The following is a 20,938-nucleotide window of genomic DNA, read 5'->3' as shown; positions in this document are numbered from 1 at the left end:
GTATTATAGACACAGACTCTTAAAACGGATAACGATATGGGTTAGGCTGAACAGTTTTAAAGGGACTGTGTCACGGATTTTAGCCAGATGTAGGCATCTGAAATGACCATAAAATTCGGTAACATATAAAAATGGCCTCTTAAAACAGTGAAGGAACATTTTAATACCACAGCCTGAATACCAAAGAAGGTACGGATGGCCAAAAGTGACGAAGATTGAAACTGATTGCAATATGGGTTTTTGAAATATTATTGGGCTGAACAGTTTTCATAGTTAGTCTCGTTTTTCTGTAACTTAAAAAACAACACCCGGGATATGAGACACATTTGGTTACAATGAAGCTATGATTTTGTTATTTGGATCCATAGGAGTGATTTCTTTGCAAACATTAAGTTTTATAGCAAGTATTTGGCAAAACGTAATGAAAGAAACTTAACTCAGTTAATCTCGGTTTTTTAAAACTTTCAATTTTAACGCCCGGGGAACGTATTTGGTTGTAAAGAAGCTGTGGTTGTAGAGCCATGGAAGAAATTTCTTCGATAACATGAAACTTCAAAGCGAGTATTTGGCAAAACGTAATAAGATATGCTATGAGTAACTTGTAACATTAACTGATCGATATCTTTTTATGTTATGGATATGCACCGAGCGACGAATACGTTAAGTGACCAGCGACTTCTCACAAACTCAAAATCTATTGTACTAAACCCTTGCTGTTCACCTGGTCAATTAGTGTTGGGTTATTCCCATTCAAATTGTGACAATGTGATTTGCATCATTTTGGCTGAGATTGTTTATTATGGTCAGTATTAAAAATAGAGTTGAACCAGGAGCCATTATTTCAATCTGTGGACTTATATTTACACAGCAACTGGAATCCACGCATGAAAAGCCTCAGGCCACCAGAGTATTATGCGAGGAAACCAAACTCAACCCAATATAGCGCTGTCAATTAATAATTAATGAACCAATAAACAGAAAGAAATAGACACGGCAATGTCGCGTTTCTCGAAAGTTATCTCATTAACCCAAACTTTAAATGGTATCATCGCGAAAATTCCAGAATGAAATAAAGGGCCCGCCAGGAGAATAAGCAATTTTGGTGTAAGACATAGTATTATAAATTTGCACTCATCCAAAGAGCCCGTGTTAATTGTCTGTCTAGCCTTGACACTTAAATTGATACTAATTCGACAATATCAGTCCCACCACTTATCATGACTTATTCAACTGCAGGCCAGAGTCACGAACTTTCCGTTAACCGTTTATTTTTCAACTAACCCAGTGTCTGCTGTGAAACTTAACCAAGCGTTTACATTTCTTAGAGTTTTTTACGCCGGTAGCTTAAGCATGAAAGCTATACTAAAGTTAAAACAAAGTAAACTGAATGCTTCGCTATTTGCACCAAATGGATGCGTAATGGAAAGCACTACTTTGTCTACAGTTTTTCAATATATCACTATTTTGTAATCTATTGCTGTCTCGATCTTTTCCACTTCGAATTGAAGATAATACCCACAATGACAAAAAATGAATATCAGCTACTTTTTTCAGGCAAATTGGACTCGGTCACTTATTGTACTTTGCAAGTTTATGTCTGATCTACACATCTAGTCTTTTATAAACAGTATAGCTGCTTGATTATACCTTTAACTGCTTGTTTTACTTCCCTGATTTTCCAACAGTACAAAATAGGGTTTAGAGATGAGTTGAAACACACCAAAGTTATTGCACTCATCATGGCCATACCGTGTTTTATTCCATTCGAGTCTAACATAACCACAATGCCCCACGGAGCATAACACACAACTAATGCCAACTGCACCCACATAATGCTGGAAACTGACTTTCTGTATCTTGCTATGTTGAGTGGAATACCTTCTCCGCTCCGTTGTCTGTGGGGGACATTGTTTTTTACTAGGGCTTGTTGATGTCGCAGTTTGAGATGGATCCTCGTGTAACAGAAAAGCGAAGTTACCAGACATAGTATTGCGCCAGCAGAAGCAAACTTATCAGAGATATCTTTTCTCCACACCCAGAGCCATCCAATTGAAGAAGCTAATAGCCAAAAACAAGTGATGGCTACACGAACGCGCCTTAAAGTTACGGCATACCTGTATTTTAGTCCCAGCAACAGTGCGAGAAGTCTGTCCACACTAATTGCGGTTAAGGTTGTGACAGATACGGTACATAGTATCATCCCCAAAGATCCATAGACGTTGTGAACGTGGTATAAAATATTCTCGTTTATCTTTAATAGATGAGACATGATGCGAATAGCATAGAGTGGTTGTATGATAAGACCAACGCAAAGATCAGTGACCGCCAGACATCGGAAGAAAAGTTTTGTCGAAGGATGAATAGAAGAGACATTCCTCAGAGCAATGAAGATCAGAGCATTGCCCAAAGTTGCGGTGATGGAAAGAAAAATGTGCAAAGCTGACAAAAATTCAGCTATGCCTGCTGGTGGTGCGTTGAGTCCTTGGTTCAGTTCTCTTGTGTAGATTCCATCTACATTTGTGTTTGCCATTGTTCTTGGGTTGTCAGAAAATTAAGTTTGACTTGAAGTAGTAGAAGCTAGCTATATACTGTGAGAAAAAAGCAGCTTTCACCTTTGTTAGTGACATAATGTCATATGATTTTAATTATAAGGTTTATTGATCAAGTGTTAAAGGTGATTCTTAAAGGTAAATGGACTTCAGAATGAACCAGAAATATATTAGGTCCCCGAAAATTTCCTTTGTTAGTGACTGACGTATATTAGGCAACGGCTTTTGATGAATCATTGTTGTAATCGAACGGGTGGGGAAGTTTTAAAATTAACTGTTGTTAACTTAATTATACGTCCTTAATTGTAAGGTTTATTGTTCAAGTGTTAAAGGTGGTTTTAAAAGGCAAATGGACTTCACAATGAACTAGAAATATATAAGACCCCCGCAAATTTCTTGAAAGGAATTATTATTAGTGACTGGCGTACTTTGGTGTAGGCCCACACCAATTACGAAGCATTGATGCCGTAATTGAACAAGAGGGGGAAGCTCTAAAAAATAACTGTTGTTGATGACTCATGTTTCTGTATCCAGAGCAGCTGATGCGGAAGCCATTCATCCTCAGATTCACTTATTATTATTTTTTTTTACTGAACTTTATATTAATCTCAAAAAGCCATGTGAAAGAAGAAGGCATTGAACTTTATGCCTTTATATTTAATATCGCAGGCTTCATGGATATATAAGACCGCCTGTGCATTACAGTAAGGCCCGGTTCAGACGCCGTGCTTTTCATGAGCCGAACTCAATTCGAATTTGGACTGATCCAAATTGACAAAAGTACGCCTCTTGATTCAGACGCTGTACTTTTTGGCCGTTCCGAGGCCGTTCCTAATACAGTTCCAATAAAACCAGTCAAAATACGTTATAATAATTAATGAATTAGGATCGGCACATGAAAAGTACGGCGTCAGAATCAAAGCCGTTCCAAAGGCGTTCCACTCAGGCGAAATTCTGGGCCAAGCCAGGCGGGAAGGACGGGTGAGCCGTTCCAAATTGAAATAGCCGTTCTAATTTGATTCAGACGCCGATCTTTTCATGTACTTAATTCAAGGAATTAGGTTCGGCTCATGAATGATCGGCGTCTGAACCGGGCCTAAGTTAAAATTAAATAAAAACAACACACAAACTATCTAATTTATTTACCTATTAAATAAGCTTGTTAACACAAGTTCCTAAAAATTGAATAAAACTATGATATAAGCAAACTAACAGCAATAGATTCAAAAACGTTAAAAAAAGCCTCCTCAAAAAAAATGCGTCTTCAATAAAACCTAAAAGAAAAAGTAAAGTAATGTGCAACGCATTAGACTTTGAAATCTCGCAATTTGTCCATTTTCTTGAACGTTCGAGATTAAATTGATAGATGTGTCAGTTGCTCAGATATTGCATCGCTTTCCAGCTGTGTCACGGATTTTAGCCAAATTTAAGCAGGAGAAAAGGCCATCAAATCCGGTGAAGTATTATGATAACTATACTTACAACAGTGAAGGAACACTTTAGTAACACAGCAAATACAAAAGAAGGCACAGATGGCCAAAAGTGAAGAAGATTGAAAGGGATTGCGATGTGGGTTTTTGAAATACTGTTGGGCTGAACAGTTTTGAAAGTTAATCTCGTTTGCTTGTAACTTTAAATTATAACGCCTGGGAGATACATTTGGTTGTAATGAAGCTATGGTTTTGTCATTTAGATCCATAGAAGTAATTTCTTTGCAAACATTTGGCAAAACTAAATAAATAAAATTAACTCAGCCATAACACAGTCCCTTTAAACAAAGTGATATTGTACTTTCTTTTTCTAAGCTGTTAAAGTACAAGAAAGATCGAAAGAAATGAACACCACTCACATCAATTTAGCGAAAATGTCGACGACTATGAAAAGAATGGCCATACTTCAAGTTCTGCCATTATTTAGATGTACATTCTTCTCGAGTTTATCGATATACCGTATAATTCCGGTTATAAGCCCTGGGCTTATACAACTTCGTAAGAGGTTTTGGGTGGGCTTATAAGCGGAATAAAAAAAATCTTTTCGAAACGAGCCACGGGAGTGTTGATCGAAATACGTTTTTAGGTTAAAAACACATAATAAAGCAACATTTAGCCCTGTTCAGTACCGTCATTTAGCAGAAGGGGGCTTATATCCGGGGGGGGGGGGGTGCTTATAACCGGATGCATTTTTTTGGTTCAAGGTAGATGGGCCTATAACCGGGGGGCTTATAATCGGGGGGGGGGGGGCTTATAACCGGTATTTTACGGTATATCACTACTGTAAACAGATTATCCTCTAGTAATTGAATTAAAATAATGTATTACTCATTTTATAATAATCATATGTAAATAAATGTTACTTATTTATTTAACTAATGTACATCGGCTTGGAGTATTAAAAATTCTTCATAACTTGAGTAAGTTGTTTAAATGATCATTTGGTTCTTTGTTGGGATTCGTGAACACAGAATATCGATGTAGCCACGAGCGTTTAATTTTTTCGTTTTTGCGTGTTTGCGCTGTAATTAGTTTGTAATTCTCGTCAGTATTTTTGTTCGGTTTTTTGGTTTCTTTGTTAGCGTTGCTCATTATTATGTATTTCTCTGCAAGTTAGTTTCTCGGCGTAGTATTATGTAATCGTTTATTGTTAATTTTCGTAACTTCGTTAGCGCTATTGTTTGTTTTCAGTCAGTATAAAATCTCGCATGCTTTGCTTGTAAATTAGTTTTCGTTTTATCCGGGTACGTTGCCGTACAATCTTGTAAGTATTCGTTTTTTCCTTGTATTTTCTCGATTCTTGTTCAATTGTTGTATTCCGTCTTATAGTTAAGTTTCAAGTTCTAGTTTATTTATTCTACGTTTTCTTCTTTTTACATGCCCTAGTGAATCGTAAAGTTTTACACAAGTGTATTAAAGGCGAATTCAAATCGTACGAGGAGTATTTGGTACAATCGATGTACATTTATACATCTACAAAACTGTTTTCTCGTAATTTATCACTTTCAACCGGCGACAATTACTGATCTGTTAGACTTTACCAGGCAGCCTACATAGTTAGGCCTACTCTTGGACCCAAAATCGCCCAAAGTCGTCTAAAGTCACCTAAAGTCGCCCAAAGTCGCCTAAAGTCACCCTAAGTCGCTCTAAGTTGTTTTGTAGATAGTATAGATATTTTCTGTAACAATGTTTTATGTAGACTGTCCACAGCCCTCTATTTTTTCGTGTTTTTTCGATCGATGAGCGCGCGGTGAGAACGGCGAGAGAACTGGACGTCAGCGCAAAACGGAAGAAGCAAGGGGGTGGGGGGCGGGGAGCGAAAAAAATAGAGGGGCTGTAGACATCTTTGGAAATATTGAATTTCCCGTTTCTCCAGAAACGGAAAATTCCCATTGGTTGAAGGGCGGCAAAAGTGTCATCGCCTTGACAACGTCCGATCATGATTGCTTGCAGGCGGCGTCTTGCGGTTTGCTCGAGTTTATCATCATTGTTGACATGCTGTGATTTGCGATGGATCGATTATTGGAATGCTCGTTGGAGAAATTTTCAAACGTTTCGTCGCTCAAAGACGAGCAGAAAGAGGCTGTTCGCCACCTTCTTTGTTCGAAGGACGTAGCTGGAATTTTACCGACTGGCTTCGGGAAAAGCCTTAACTACCAGCTGTATGCTACGGCGAAACAACTGCAAGAAGATGGGAATGTTGTTGTTCTTGTTGTTTCGCCGCTAAAAAGCATTATGATGAATGATCAAATTAAATTATTTGGCCGGCATTACTTTTGCGGCATAACTTTTGGCGAATCACTTGGCCGGCATAACTTGTGCCTCGCCGAAGACGTGTGAGGCGAACGTGACATTCTTTTGAATCGCTCGTCACGATCAACTTGCCTTGTTGTAGGAGATTCTACGCGCTAGAGATTTCTTTATAAATTCAACATTGCTTGCTGCAAGTCAAGCTTAGCTTCAGATGCACAAGATGAACACACTCTACTAGAACGAAATTCGTCTTCTTGCACTGCAATTCCAAAATCGACCAAGACGTCTGCCAACTTTCGCCGTAAAACACTTTCGCGTTTTGGCTCGACAAATAAATTTTCCGTAGAGATGTACGATGTCTTGCCGAAGTTCCCCAAGCGAATCGGGAATGAGCACCCGCGTATTCTGCAAAAATCGGAGGGACCGCTTGATTTCGGCTTTCTGCCTCTTTCTGCAGGTTTTTGGGGGGTTGAAAAGGTCGTCTCAGACGACATCCTCAACACCGAAATAAAAACTCACGTGTTGTTGTCACCACACGTGTAGTTGTATTGTAAAATGACACTTTACCACTCAAATTTAATTGGCCCGATTTAATTGAAAGGTCAAGAGGTGGAGTTGTAAATTACAAGGCGATGACAAGGGAAGGAGTCTAATACTTCCACTTTTATTCAAAGATGTCTACAGCCTCTCTATTTTTTCTTTTGCTCGCTTCCCGCCCCCCTCCCCCCCCCCCCCCCCCGCGCGCTCGCTTTGTTTGCTTTTTTGCGTTGAAAAATCGAGAGGCTGTGGACAGTCTATGTTTTATGGTGTACCATGATGATTCCCACGTACATGTAAACCACAACTGTACTTAGGTCGGTCACCTAAAATTGCCTAAAGGTCACCTAAAATTTCCTAAAGTCGCTCAAAATTGCCTTAAATCGCCCGTTATTTTGGACAAAATAAGCTAAAATCGCCTAAAGTCGCCTTAAATCGCCCAAAGTTTCGGCGACTTTGAGTCCCAGAGTAGGCCTATAGTTGGGACTTAAAGCAAATCGTTTCAGCAGTAGTGGTACTACGTCTTCCGTAACTGAAAAGGTCTGGGAGAGTACTTTTCGGAATTCTGCCAAATTTAGAGAAGTACGAAATACAACGACAACATGTATTGGATTTTATGGTATGGAAAATATTTACTGTATGTTTTTTGCAAGCGAAGAGTCCTAAATAGCAATGGTTATGTTATTGAAAATTCTTGTGTCAAGTTTGCTTGGTTACCATAAGAGATCTGGGAACAAGATTGTGGTTACCGCAATAGAGCAAAAAATAAATAAGTAAATAAATTAGTGAAAGAAGTTTGTTACTTAATAATAAAATTAATGGCCTGGTCTAGAAGGCAGTTAACTCGAGAAACACCAAAACTGTTTGACCGTGTCCTTTACTGCTTGTCTTACTTCTCTCATCTTCCAACAGTACAGAAATGGGTTTAGAGATGAGTTTAAGAGGACGAATGAACTTGTCGCAGCCCAAGTGAGGTCAAGAGATTGCGTATGTGATCCAGTGATAGCAGTTGTCCTGCACCGATTCAAAGCGGCTCTCTGATTGGCTGATTTTGGCTGATTTTATAAATTCTGTACCGAGACGTACCGGACCAATCACACGCGAGCTTTGGTTGTGAAGCCAAAGTTGGTCGGTGAAACGGTTGGTGTCATTTAGCTATGTTCGTCTGTTCGACGTTTTCTTGTTATTGTGTTGGAACTGTTTGAGTTATATCGCGTTGTTTATGGTACACCCGGTACAGTCGGTACGGCCGGTACAGTCGGTACACTCGGTACGCCCGGTACACTCGGTACACCTAGTACAGTCGGTATGGCCGGTACAGTCGGTACGGCCGGGTGTACCGAGCGTACCGGGCGTACCGAGTGTACCGGGCGTACCGAGTGTACCGGATGTACCAAGTGTACCGAGTGTACCGAGTGTACCGATCGAGTGTACCGAGTGTACCGGGCGTACCGAGTGTACCGGGTGTACCGAGTGTACCGGGCGTACCAGGCGTACCGGGTGTACCCAGCGCACCGAGTGTACCGAGTGTACCGATCGAGTGTACCGAGTGTACCGGGCGTACCGAGTGTACCGGGTGTACCGAGTGTACCGGGCGTACCAGGCGTACGGTACAGCCGGTACAGCCGGTACAGCCGGTACACTCGGTACACTCGGTACATTCGGTACAGCCGGTACAGCCGGTACACTCGGTACACCCGGTACAGCCGGTTCAGCCGGTACACTCGGTACAGCCGGTACAGCCGGTACAGCCGGTACAGCCGGTACAGCCGGTACAGCCGGTACAGCCGGTACAGCCGGTACACTCGGTACACCCGGTATACTCGGTACACCCGGTACACTCGGTACGCTCGGTACACTCGGTACACCTGGTACACCCGGTACACTCGGTACACTCGGTACACTCGGTACGCTCGGTACGCTCGGTACACTCGGTACACTCGGTACACTCGGTACTCCCGGTACAGCCGGTACAGCCGGTACGGCCGGTACAGTCGGTACAGCCGGTACAGTCGGTACAGTCGGTACCGCTGGTACGGCCGGTACAGCCGGTACGGCCGGTTCGGCCGGTTCGGCCGGTTCGGCCAGAAATGGCCGGCTCCGGTCATAGCCGTGCTTATCTATGCTTTCCCATGTTTGCTGTTGCTATTAAAAAATACCTATGATAAGCCAGAAATGTTCCTTAGATGGGATGTAAATTAGAGGAACTACTAACGGTGAAAGAAATCACCACAAAACATATAAAGTATTTATTATAATAAATAATTTTCTATTGTTCTCGTGAATCAGCCAATCAGAGAGACGCTTTGAACCGGTGCGGGACTGCTCAGTGATAGACCGTATAGCAGAAGCTATAGCATATGGAAGATAGCAAACGACTAGAGTAATCTGCACCCACAGTGCACTGGACACTGTCTTTTTGTATCGTGCTATATTTAGGGAAATTCCTCCTCCTCCGTTCGGTTGTCCTTGGTGAACATGGTCTTGAACTTCAGCTTGGTGATGGCGCAGCTTGAGATATATTTTCGTGTAACAAAAGCTTGAGGTTGCTATACAAAACATCGCCTCTATGCAAGCGAAGATTCCATAGATACGAAAGAAGTTGTAATACGGTATCACCCCATTTACTGTACTGAAAAGACTAACACAAACAACAAGGACCCGTACTCTTCCCAAAGTTACCACGTGTCTGTACCTTAGCCCCAAAGTCAGGGCGAGAAGCCTGTCCACACTAATTGTAGTCAGTGTTAAGAAGGACTTTAAATAAAAACCGCGCTTGCACTGGCAGAAAATTGAAAAATCAAATTCCTTCATTTTTTTGCTCATTAATAGCTTTTAGGTAGATAAGAAACCTGATGTATTTTGTTCCCCCCAGAAGTCTTCTAATTTCGAGAAAAAAAAAACCAAAGTCAGTTTTCGTGATCGGAGCCTCAAAGTGACACAATTTTCAACCCGAAATTCGCTATCGTTAACTTTCGTCGCGTTCACAAACAAAGCCACATTGAGAACTTTGGATGCTTTCTATCAACAGAGACACTCTTTTCCATTCGCTAAAATATAATTTCAGGGCTTAAGCAAAACTCTTCGAACTGAAATAATTAAAAAGGTGGGGAATACTTTTCACGATACTAGAAGGTCGAATTAAACGGCAGTTTTCAACGGAATTATTTAATATGTGGTATAACTCCAAATGTTCTCAATTGTCGTTTAAACACACATGTAAATGTTTATCTAAGACATACCTGAGAATTGGCTCGGGTTGTTGAAGGCAGCATATTTACCAATGCATCGTAGTCCCACAAAATGTTGTGATATCGATCAAAATAGCCTAACTGACAGTTAAACATTTCTTGGCTCCAAAATACAACAAAGCAACCGTTAAGCGCGAAATTCCTTTTGCATCTTCATCCTTAGCAATTTTCCTTTATCGTGGTTCTTTCTTGACGAAAGTGTGTACAGAACTCCAGAACGATCAATTTGCTTCCTCAAACTGCGTTGGCGGTGCTGGAGAATTGTTTTGCGTTATTTTAACTCCGTGACATTCTCGACCCCAGAGCTCTTACTGCGCAGACTCACTTACGTCACCATATCGTGTTTCATGTCACGTGTATTATGTCACGTAAGTCACAAATCTAATATTGTTGCAAAATGGCGAAGAGGTTTTGCGATCAAAATGGACCTTAATTGACCCAGGTTGGCTTTTTTATCTCACTCTTTCGTTGAAAAGGTAATTTTGCAATGGAACATTCGGCAAGAAGAAGGAAAGACGAGCATTTGGGGTTAAAACATTCATTATCGTGGCGTTTGGCAATTAGAAGTATTTACACAGTTTACGGTCATGCTGTGAAAATTTGCCGAAGTTTGATGCCCTCTAAGTGAGAATCTTTCCAATAACCCGACCCAATTCTCAGGTATGTTTAATAAGAATATCTGTATGCACGTTTGAGCAAGAATTGAAAAAAATTAATGTTATACCACATGCTAAATACTGCCGTTGAAAATTACTATTTCATTCAAATTTTTGTTATCGTAAAAAGCATTCCTCGTCAGTTCATTTTTTTCAGTTGGAAGAGTTGCGCTAAAGCCCTGAAATTATATTCTAGCGAAAGAAAGAGAGTTTTTATGTTGATAGGAAGTGACCAAATTTCTCTGCGCGGTTTTGTAAGCGAACGCGAGTAGTGTTCATAATAGCTAATTTCGGGTTTAAAAGATAGGAAATTTGTGACTTCGACCACCGAAATCGATTTTCTTTGTTTTCTTAAAATTAGAAGACCTCTAGGGGAAACAAACTACATCAGGTTTCTTATCTACCTTACAGCTAATAATGAGCAAAAAATGAAGAAAAATCGATTTTCCAATTTCTGCCAGGAAATCAAAATCTTGCTCGGCCGTTCGTAAAAGTCACTCTTAATAAAGAAATTGCGCTCAAAGTTGCGCCTATGACAGTTAAGATGACTTGAAAATAACAATGTTTCGATGGAGACATCAAATAGGTAACGAAGAGAGGCTGTGTGATGAGACCCACACAGAGATCGGTACTTGCAAGGCATCCTAACAAAAGTTTTGATGGCGGGTGAAGGGAAGATGGCTTTTGAAGTGCAAAAATGATGAGAGCATTTCCCAGAAATGCTGTGATGGACAGAGGAATATTTAATGACGATATAATGATATTTTGATGTGTTTCGAATAGATCTGGAGAGCAATCAGTTAAGCCCATCTTTTAATTATTTTTTCCTTAGCAGTTATGTGAACAGCGAATGTCCTAAAACGTCCACGGCCTGTGTCGGACAGCACCGTATCAGATCGATCTGTTTCCTGAAAAAAGAAGGGAAATTCAGTCAATTGATGTTTATTTGGCTCAGTAATTAATAATTATGTGGGCCTTACGGAGAGAAAGCCCCTGTTACACAGTTCATACTACACTTCAGAAATCATAATCGATATTCATATGCGTTCAGTTTAACTTATCAATAACCTTATTCGAGTGTAGTATTATAATCATTTCATCGGGCATTGAAGCGTTTTTTGCGTGCTAAAATGGAGAATTCAGCGGGTTAAAATATTTTAGCCCGCTGCCGCGGACCAATCAGAAACAAGAAAATAACGAAGCCAGCCAATCAAAACTGAAAACCATTCAACTGTTCGCACCGTTCTCTAGCTGGCTGGCAGCACTTCAAGTTCCGTTAAATTTAAGTCGAGACGCTTCCATCTGCAATTGCAAACAGTTTTTGAGCTTTATAACGACAAAATGGTCGAAGGACTAAACGGAGAAACAATTTATAAGTCTTTACAGCTAGATGAAGAGGAATTACAGAAACTTATAGAAGAATCCACTGAGGCGACGAAGTGAGACTAAGTTTGTCTTCGTCGAGCAAAACCCGCTCTGTTGAATTTTAGGTATATTCCAAACTGCCAGCTCAGTTTAATAACAGCACAATTAATTTTAACACTCCTAAATGAACACTATTTATTCGCTGCAGATAGAATTTTGTAATTTCCTTTTCAAGCAAAAAAGCCCGGTCTTAATAACGTAAATTCCTGTAACAACAACCTATCCTACCAAATTATTTCCAGATAAATTTCAGATAAACTCGCAAAGTTGGTAGTGTTTGGATGAATCTTGAAAAAGTTATAAGCGTTCAAAGTCAGCGCGGGCACTTTACGCCCACCCTCCCCCCCCCCCCCCCCGGTCTGTAGTGCGAAGAACGCCTGATTTTTAACTTCTTTTGACTCGACAGTGACATCCGTACAATCTTGATCTGCTTTGAAACACCGCGTTCTTATATTATTCTTTATCCTCAGTTTTACCAAGTTAACAATTTTGAAATAAAGCAGCACAACGAGATTTCACAAAAACTAAAAAGTTACCCATGTACAACTACTACTGGAAACCAGTCGAATTGTTACCTGAAATTGCGCTTTCAAGTCCTGAACTCGTCTGACAAAACGTGAGTCGCAGTTAAGAGGGAAAGAGAGCTGTTTCGAGGCTAAGAGCAGCAATTATGGATAGCAAACGACTTGTTGCAGCTGCCGAAAAGCTCTGCCAAATAAATAAAACAACTCTCTACGAAATGGATCAACGTTATTTACCAAGCAAATTGAAATGAAAATTCTAGGCGATTTCTTATTTTAAAACTGGACAATATCTAAAATCTTTCAACAATATCTCCCTGTACAGAGACCTTTTGGGCTAAACTAAAACTTTTTTAGTTACTATTGTTATCATACAGCTTCGCCAAAGGTTTTTGTTCAGTTCTTTAATTAACTTAACTCAAAAATAAAATGTCAACTTTATTGTCCGCTAATTGCTGGTGCGTTCTCACTTTTGGATCATGTCAATACACCATTTTTTGTAATTCACATGACAATTTGCAATACAAAATGAAGATAGAAAATTAATTTTTTTAAAATTTGCCATACATTCCGGAGAAGGTTCTGTTAAATAAAAAATTAAATAAAAGTAAAACAACCTAAAACAGTATCTTTCAACAAAGCCTGGACAAAATTTTAACAAAAAATGTCAAAAAAGATAAGTGATTTTATTTTAATTCTAGTTCGCTAATACTTTGAAAGCGCTTGTGTTAGAACTGTTTATTTTGAATTAAGTTGAGGCGCAAAAAGACTAACGTTTTAGCACAGGGCGCCCAGACAAACTGTTTGTTTATGGACTGTGCACATTTACATTTTTATAGAGAATGTATGGAATTTACCGAATGGTTTGTAGAATTGCGTGTAATGGCGCAAAACATGAACAAATTTGTGCTGAATAAATGTAAAGTTTTCCTACCTTTTGTGTCGTGTTGTTTTTTCGGCTCGAAATGGCGAATTTGAGTCGATTGAAGGATATTTTGCTTTCGCTGTTTACTATACATCTAATTATATGGAAAGGGTGGAAACTCCAACAGCTCCAAAGTAGAACACTTCCAGCGCCGAGCCGATTTTCGTCCTGATAATCCCATCGCACAGCTTTCAAACTAAGCACCAGAAAAGAGGAATGCTTGACGAATCTTCTCGTATCATTTGATCGAAAATTTATCCAAACGGTCAGGAACAAGCCCTCAAACGAAATCGGGTATCCAAAATTTTTTAGCCGTCCGAATGCGTAGCACCAATTTGTTGTGCCGAAGGGAAACGCTATTCCCCAGCCTCTTTGTGATTGGATACAATTGAACAATGGTCGTTCAAGATTTTGTTTCGTGGATAGGGAGGCAAAGGCAAAACAAATACTCAGTAGTATAGGGAGTGATGTCAATGGTGCTACACAACCTTAGGACCCTCGCGCAAAATAATGGCAATTACGACGGCGATGCCGAAAGCGACGCATTATCATTTAAATATGCGTCGTTGTAACTTGTATGCGGCAAAGTGATTATGAAATATTCTAATGACTTAAGAAACGAGAAAGTATCCGTACATCAAGTCGGTATGAGCTGTCATTTTTAAAGCAAGCTAGCTTCAAATAAAAGACAGCGTTCATTTTTCAACAAAAAAATATTTTACAGTCATAGCGAAAAAAATATCAGACTTGAATCATCTCACCTAGTTGTTTTACAGAGGTTGCAAAATAATACACCAACGTGGGAAACTCTCGTGCAGAGCCGTTTGTTATGCTTATTTATTTATTTATTTATTTATTTATTTAGCTTTTTGTTTTCTAACGTCTCTCTTGTATTGATGAGCAACATATCGGGAAAACCCCGCTGGAACTGAAACTCCGAATTGGCGAAAGTTTTTTTTTTTTTTTTTTCTTTTCCGTAAAATTGTGATGACCTACATTTTCTACGGCTACGAAAGTCGTGTGATGGAGTTCGCGGGGTTTTCCCAATAATTTTTACCTTTACATAAGAATTGCAAATCACAACAACGGGTTTTGCACGAGAGTTTCCCACGTTGGTGTATTATTTTGCAACCTCTGTAAAACAACTAGGTGAGATGATTCAAGTCTGATATTTTTTTCGCTATGACTGTAAAATATTTTTTTGTTGAAAAATGAACGCTGTCTTTTATTTGAAGCTAGCTTGCTTTAAAAATGACAGCTCATACCGACTTGATGTACGGATACTTTCTCGTTTCTTAAGTCATTAGAATATTTCATAATCACTTTGCCGCATACAAGTTACAACGACGCATATTTAAATGATAATGCGTCGCTTTCGGCATCGCCGTCGTAATTGCCATTATTTTGCGCGAGGGTCCTAAGGTTGTGTAGCACCATTGACATCACTCCCTATACTACTGAGTATTTGTTTTGCCTTTGCCTCCCTATCCACGAAACAAAATCTTGAACGACCATTGTTCAATTGTATCCAATCACAAAGAGGCTGGGGAATAGCGTTTCCCTTCGGCACAACAAATTGGTGCTACGCATTCGGACGGCTAAAAAATTTTGGATACCCGATTTCGTTTGAGGGCTTGTTCCTGACCGTTTGGATAAATTTTCGAACAAATGATACGAGAAGATTCGTCAAGCATTCCTCTTTTCTGGTGCTTAGTTTGAAAGCTGTGCGATGGGATTATCAGGACGAAAATCGGCTCGGCGCTGGAAGTGTTCTACTTTGGAGCTGTTGGAGTTTCCACCCTTTCCATATAATTAGATGTATAGTAAACAGCGAAAGCAAAATATCCTTCAATCGACTCAAATTCGCCATTTCGAGCCGAAAAAACAACACGACACAAAAGGTAGGAAAACTTTACATTTATTCAGCACAAATTTGTTCATGTTTTGCGCCATTACACGCAATTCTACAAACCATTCGGTAAATTCCATACATTCTCTATAAAAATGTAAATGTGCACAGTCCATAAACAAACAGTTTGTCTGGGCCCCCTGTGGTTTTAGTTAAGTAAACAGGGGACATTCCTACTGCATTAGAAAATTGATGTATCACCTGTTGTGACAAATATAGGCTGCTTGATTTTTTCCATTAGGGACCGACCATTATTTTCCTGGAGGGGGGTATGAAAATATTGAAAAAATTGCTTGCAGGGCCTAAAAAGACAAAATAGATTGCTTGCAAACATGATATGTATAAAAACATTGTCGCAATTGTTCGAAAAAAAAAATGTTTACAGAGGTTCATAAAATGAAAAAAAAAAGTTTACAGAGGGAAATTTTTCATCCCCCTCCCCCTCCAGGAAAATAATGGTCCGTCCCTTAATCTAATGACTATTAGGGATAAGCTCCGGCAGTGTGGGCCGCTTGGCTCGTGGCTTCTCCTTATATTAAAGCGATAGAAGCTGATAAATATTTCTTTTCATAATGTACAACGTAGAAAAAAAAATGGACTAATTGCATCGAACTATTCTGTGTTTGGCGCGACTCATGGGAAATAGTAAAAATGTTCCCGCAAACGTGTTTGTTCACTTTTTGCGTCTCTTTCGCGATTTTTTCACTCACGCCATGCTTTTTATTATAATAACACGTGAGGAAATGACAAAAGCATCAAGGGTGGTCTTTACTATTTTAAAAACCAATTTCAAAGTTTTTGTGACATATTTGAAAATTGTGAAATCCAAGATGGAGAACATTTTGTAGTGTATGGCTTCAAGGACCAAACAAATTATCATTGCGCCGTGTTCTTTTTATTTCAATCCAAAGGCAATTCTATTTTATGAACAGACTTTGTATTTCCCTTCAGCCAGTCTGCGAGCGTCGATCTCTAAGAAACACCTGATCATCAAACGGGCATCTCGCATTTCACGCTTATTGAAGATGCTGCTACTCATGTTCGGCAAAAATAAAGTTAAATTTTATGGGAAATAGTTTTTTGTTCATCTCAAGCTAGGACAAGAGATGGTTTCAGTAATCTGATTGCAAAAAATTATAGCTCTAACTTATATCAAATTAAAGGCAACAAACCACTGTAAGTGTTGTTATTTGAAATCACCATGCTCTGGGCCGTACCGTTTCAAGAAGAAACTCCAATACTTACCAGTTTTGTATTATCGCGGACCAGTAATCAATGAAAAACTTTAGATCAGTATCTGTAATGTAACAGATCACTTTTCAGCTTGGCAATATGTGGCTGAAAACTGTTGTCAAACAGTGCGCAATTAAATCTTGTTAAATCTGAATACACATTGAATTGAAATGCTTCCGTTCAAGTTTTAATTAGTTCAATTTCTTCATAATTTAAAATGTTATAATGAATACCCCGTGATTATAATAATTATCTTGAAGCTCAATTCTTTTCCTCTGTCTTTCCCATTATTTCTTCATGAAAAAAAAGTTTCCGCTGTTTTTAATTAGAAAAGGCGTAATTTCTTTTAAAGTGGAAATGTCCTGGTACGAAGTATGGATGCCAGAAGCGTTTCGATTTTGTCGTGCCACCTGTGAAAAATATATTTCACCAATCAACGCTATCCAAACGTTAACAGACCGTCGCTGTTGGTCTAGCAAGTTTAATAATTTCAGCCTAACATAGTTTTCTTTGAATGTTTCAATAGAATTCAATTCAGATACGAACTGATATATAATGCATCCTTATCTTGGAAGGTTGTATCTTCATTGTGTTAAAAATACATAAACCAAAACATCAATACTGATGCTTATGCTCGAGCTCATTGTATAAAGAAGCTTTGGGCTCGATGTGTGTATTTAGTGTCTGGCTTGTGGCTTTGAAATTAAAAATTCGCTCGGAAGCCATCTGTGATTTTTGACAATCTGACTATAGTTTAATTTTTTACTGGTTTCTTAGCAACAGAGGTTACCATAAAATTATTGATTATCGTATTCTTTTGTTTTCAAATAAGCCTGATTTTCTGGAAATCTCATCAGACACTGTTAAAAATACATAAACCAAATCAACAATACTGAGATGCTTACACTCATTAAATAATATTTCCAACTACTATTTTTTTAACCTCACGGCTGCGTTTAGTCTATTTTATTACGTCTTGCCAAATACCCGCTAAAAAAAGTAATTTTATAGAAGAAATTACTTCCGTGGATCTAAATAACAATACCATAGCTTCGTCACAAACAAATATGGCTCCCAGGCCTTTTATTTAAAATTTGTAATCAAACGAGATTAACTTTTAAACCTGTTTAGCCTACAGTTTTTCATAAATCCATATCGCAATCCCTGTTTATCTGCTTCATTTGTTTTGTCCATCTGTACCTTCTTTTGTAGTTGCCGTGTTAGTGAAATGTTTCTTCACTGTTTTAAGTGGTTATATTTTTGTTTTACTCAATTTGGTGGTCATGTCACAGTTCTTGAACGTTAATACTAATTATTAACATTATATATTATTATTTTGCTTTATTCATAAAATATATTCCTGCAATAGATGTTATACTCTACGAAGCCGTTATTTTGAGGAACGCCAAATCTTTCTGATCGTGTCCTTCACTCCTCGTCTCACTTCTCTCATCTTCCAACAGTACAAAAACGGATTCAGCGACGAGTTTAAGTAAACCAGAGTTAATGTTACAGCCCACGTGATTGCAAAAGATGGTGTGGCTGATCCAGAAATGGCAAATATAATCACGACAATATTATGTGGAAGATAACAAGCCACTAATGTTAGCTGCACCCACAATGCACTGGACACCGTCTTTCTGTATCGTGCTATATTCCGTGGAATTCCACCTCCGTTCGGTTGTCCTGGTTTAACATGTCCTTGCACTGTAGTTCGATGATGGCGAAGTATACTGTAGATTTTGGTGTAACAGAAAGTGGCGGTTACCGTACACAATGCCACTACTACGCCGGTGAATGCTGCTGTAATGCGAAGGCTGGAAAAAAATGTCATTGCAATGGCAGTATTACAAAGAAGAAGTATAAGAACAATCACCCATGATCTCCTTAAAGTTACAACCTGTTTGTATCTTAACCCCAACTTTAGCACGAGAAGTCTGTCTACACTTATTGCAGTCAGTGTACACAAAGATAATCCACCCAAAATTATACCTATGGTAATTGAGAGGATCCCAACATAGTAGCAAAGATAATAATGATCTGTAGACATCAAATATATAACGTGAAGAGGCTGTGTGATGAGGCCTACACAGAGATCGGTGCTGGCAAGACAACCAAACAAAAGTTTTGATGGCGGATGAAGAGACCGCGATGGCTTTTGAAGAGCAACTATAATCAGCATATTTCCAATAAATGCAGTGATGGAAAGAGGAATATTAATTGTTGAAACAAGGATCTTTAAATGAGTTTCGACCACATCCACCTTGCAAAATAAGTCTTCAATTGAAGTGTGGTTGAAATTCTCAGTTACATTTAACATTTTCGTTTTAGATAAAGTTCGTTTCTTCTAACTAGTTGTGGCAAGAGTCAATTGATTCCGTTAGGGCAATCAAAGTTCTCCGGCGCATGTCACAAGGAAGCTCCAAAAGACTCCTTTTTCTTTAACGCCTGGCTCGGTCCGGCATTGTTTCAGATGCGTTTCCTAGCTGTAAGAAAGAAGAGTTTCAGTGCAAAAATTACCCATTCATCTAAAGGCGTTGCACCGTCTTATATCTGTAACTTGATCATGATCAGAGACCAAACAAGATTCAACCTGCGATCTTGCAAGGAACTATTGCTGCAGCCATCAAGGGCAAAGACCAAGAAAACCCTAGGAGACAAATCGTTTCAAGTAGCAGCCCCTGGACTGTGGAATAAATTACCATCGGACATAAGATCGATAAAAAGCTACGATCTTTTTAAACGAACAATTAAGGCATACTTGTTCAAGAAAGCATTTGCGTGTTACAGCTAGAGCCTCTTTTTTAGCATGAATTCCACGAATTTTAGTTTTAGATTTAGTTTTAATTTTAATCTTGAGTTTTCGATTTTTATACTAGGAAAGTTTTTAATTGTATTCTTATATATCTTCATATAATATTTGTAAATTTGTTTGTTTTTCTTCTTTTTAAGTTTTAAATTAACTTGATGTAGGCGCATTTGATCATATTCACATGCTAATTTGCGCCGAATAAGTATTAAATTATTATTATTATTATTAAAGGGCTAGCAAATGGTCAATATATTGAGGACGGTTTTGTAACCACTCGAGCTAGTTTAAGTGCCTTAGGTGGTACAGGCATATGGTAATTATCTTCCCTTACTCTAAAGCTAATACTAGCATATTGCTCTTCTGATTTACTGCACGCTTTGCAAGATTTGTATACTTTTGGTGACGACATTTAAAAATCTAATAAACGCCCTTTCTATGTTATAGGCAACGACAGAATTATCTCCACAAACTTCCGAGTCTTGACTTAAGGGCAATATGCTCTAAGACACCGTCTTCTCAATTTGGAAGTGTCTTTTTTTCCGTTGGTTAATTAGTTAGAAGAGGGCCTTAGGCGCACACAATTATTTAAAATAATATTTCGCAAAGGGTTTTTTTCGGTTTTCCGAGCTTGTTCTTCGGCAAAATGAGTCACAAACATCGACGGTGTTTTAAATTACAAAAAAACTCACATTAAAGGTACTCGTCCTTGTCGTACGTTGAGAGTTGTTCAGTCGCCCCGTATTATGTGCATACCACTTTATAGCATCTGCCTTTATAATAAAACATTTATAAACTTTTGTCATAAAACGCACGTTTTGATTGGCTGTGAAGTCGCTTCACATGAGATCTGTCAAATCGTCATAATGACTCATCATTACATTTTGCTGTCTTCGTTTTATAAAAGAAATAGAAAACAACCCCTTTTTGCTTATATTAACTTATACATCAGCCTCCCAAACCTGTCTCGTGTTGGCACACGTTTATGGTAATGCATGTAAACAAATGAACCATTTTGTATTTCTTAAATAATAAACGTCGATCCATCTGGTGGGATTTCTGTCTTACTTTTTCTTAGCTAGAATATCTTCTATCCTACTTAACGCATCTTTTCACATGTGACTTTTTAAAAAAAAATAATCACCTTAAATTTGTTTTGTAACCTTAAGTTCTCGATCTCCTTCTGGTAGCAGTTCTGAGGACAGTAGCAGAGTTTTAACAAAGACGAAATGAGATTCCTTGCACCTGCTGCTTCTGATTAGCTTGAGTTGAAAGGTTGAATATTTATGTCACCATTTTCGTGGGAGTTTTGATTAATTGTATAATTAACCTTTCTGTTTCCGTTGAACAGGGATGCTTATTACTTAACTAAAACTCCCG

General features: G+C 38.7%; 3 protein-coding genes across 3 annotated transcripts in view; 1 reads left to right on the top strand and 2 right to left on the bottom strand.

The window, feature by feature from the left end:
• The window catches only part of LOC144629101 (transmembrane protein 121B-like), a 272,095-nt gene that overhangs the window by 101,627 nt on the left and 149,530 nt on the right, over window positions 1-20,938 (top strand). The gene's annotated exons all lie outside the window — the stretch shown is intronic.
• On the bottom strand, window positions 7,669-11,546 carry LOC144628724 (melanocortin receptor 5-like). Its single transcript, XM_078486851.1, has 3 exons — window positions 11,235-11,546; window positions 9,168-9,586; window positions 7,669-7,843 (listed from the first exon to the last, which is right to left on the bottom strand). Exons 1-3 carry the CDS (start codon window positions 11,544-11,546, stop codon window positions 7,669-7,671), a joined length of 906 nt encoding a protein of 301 aa, XP_078342977.1.
• Window positions 18,140-19,081, bottom strand: LOC144628723 (adenosine receptor A3-like). The gene has a single exon (XM_078486850.1). It carries the CDS (start codon window positions 19,067-19,069, stop codon window positions 18,140-18,142), a length of 930 nt encoding a protein of 309 aa, XP_078342976.1. The 5' UTR covers window positions 19,070-19,081.

The sequence above is a fragment of the Oculina patagonica genome, chromosome 10, assembly GCF_052425735.1.
Source record: "Oculina patagonica isolate OP01 chromosome 10, crgOcupat, whole genome shotgun sequence".
Lineage (NCBI taxonomy): Eukaryota > Metazoa > Cnidaria > Anthozoa > Scleractinia > Oculinidae > Oculina > Oculina patagonica.
This window is presented reverse-complemented; position numbering and strand designations above follow the sequence as displayed.

Coding starts and splice junctions, on each gene's coding strand:
- LOC144628724 (XM_078486851.1), bottom strand. CDS start 11,546: ATGGGCTTAACTGATTGCTCTCCAGATCTATTCGAAACACATCAAAAT. Junction 9,587..11,234: donor GCGCAATTTCTTTATTAAGA/GTGACTTTTACG, acceptor TTTTATTTAAAG/TCCTTCTTAACACTGACTAC. Junction 7,844..9,167: donor GCTATAGCTTCTGCTATACG/GTCTATCACTGA, acceptor GAATCGGTGCAG/GACAACTGCTATCACTGGAT.
- LOC144628723 (XM_078486850.1), bottom strand. CDS start 19,069: ATGTTAAATGTAACTGAGAATTTCAACCACACTTCAATTGAAGACTTA.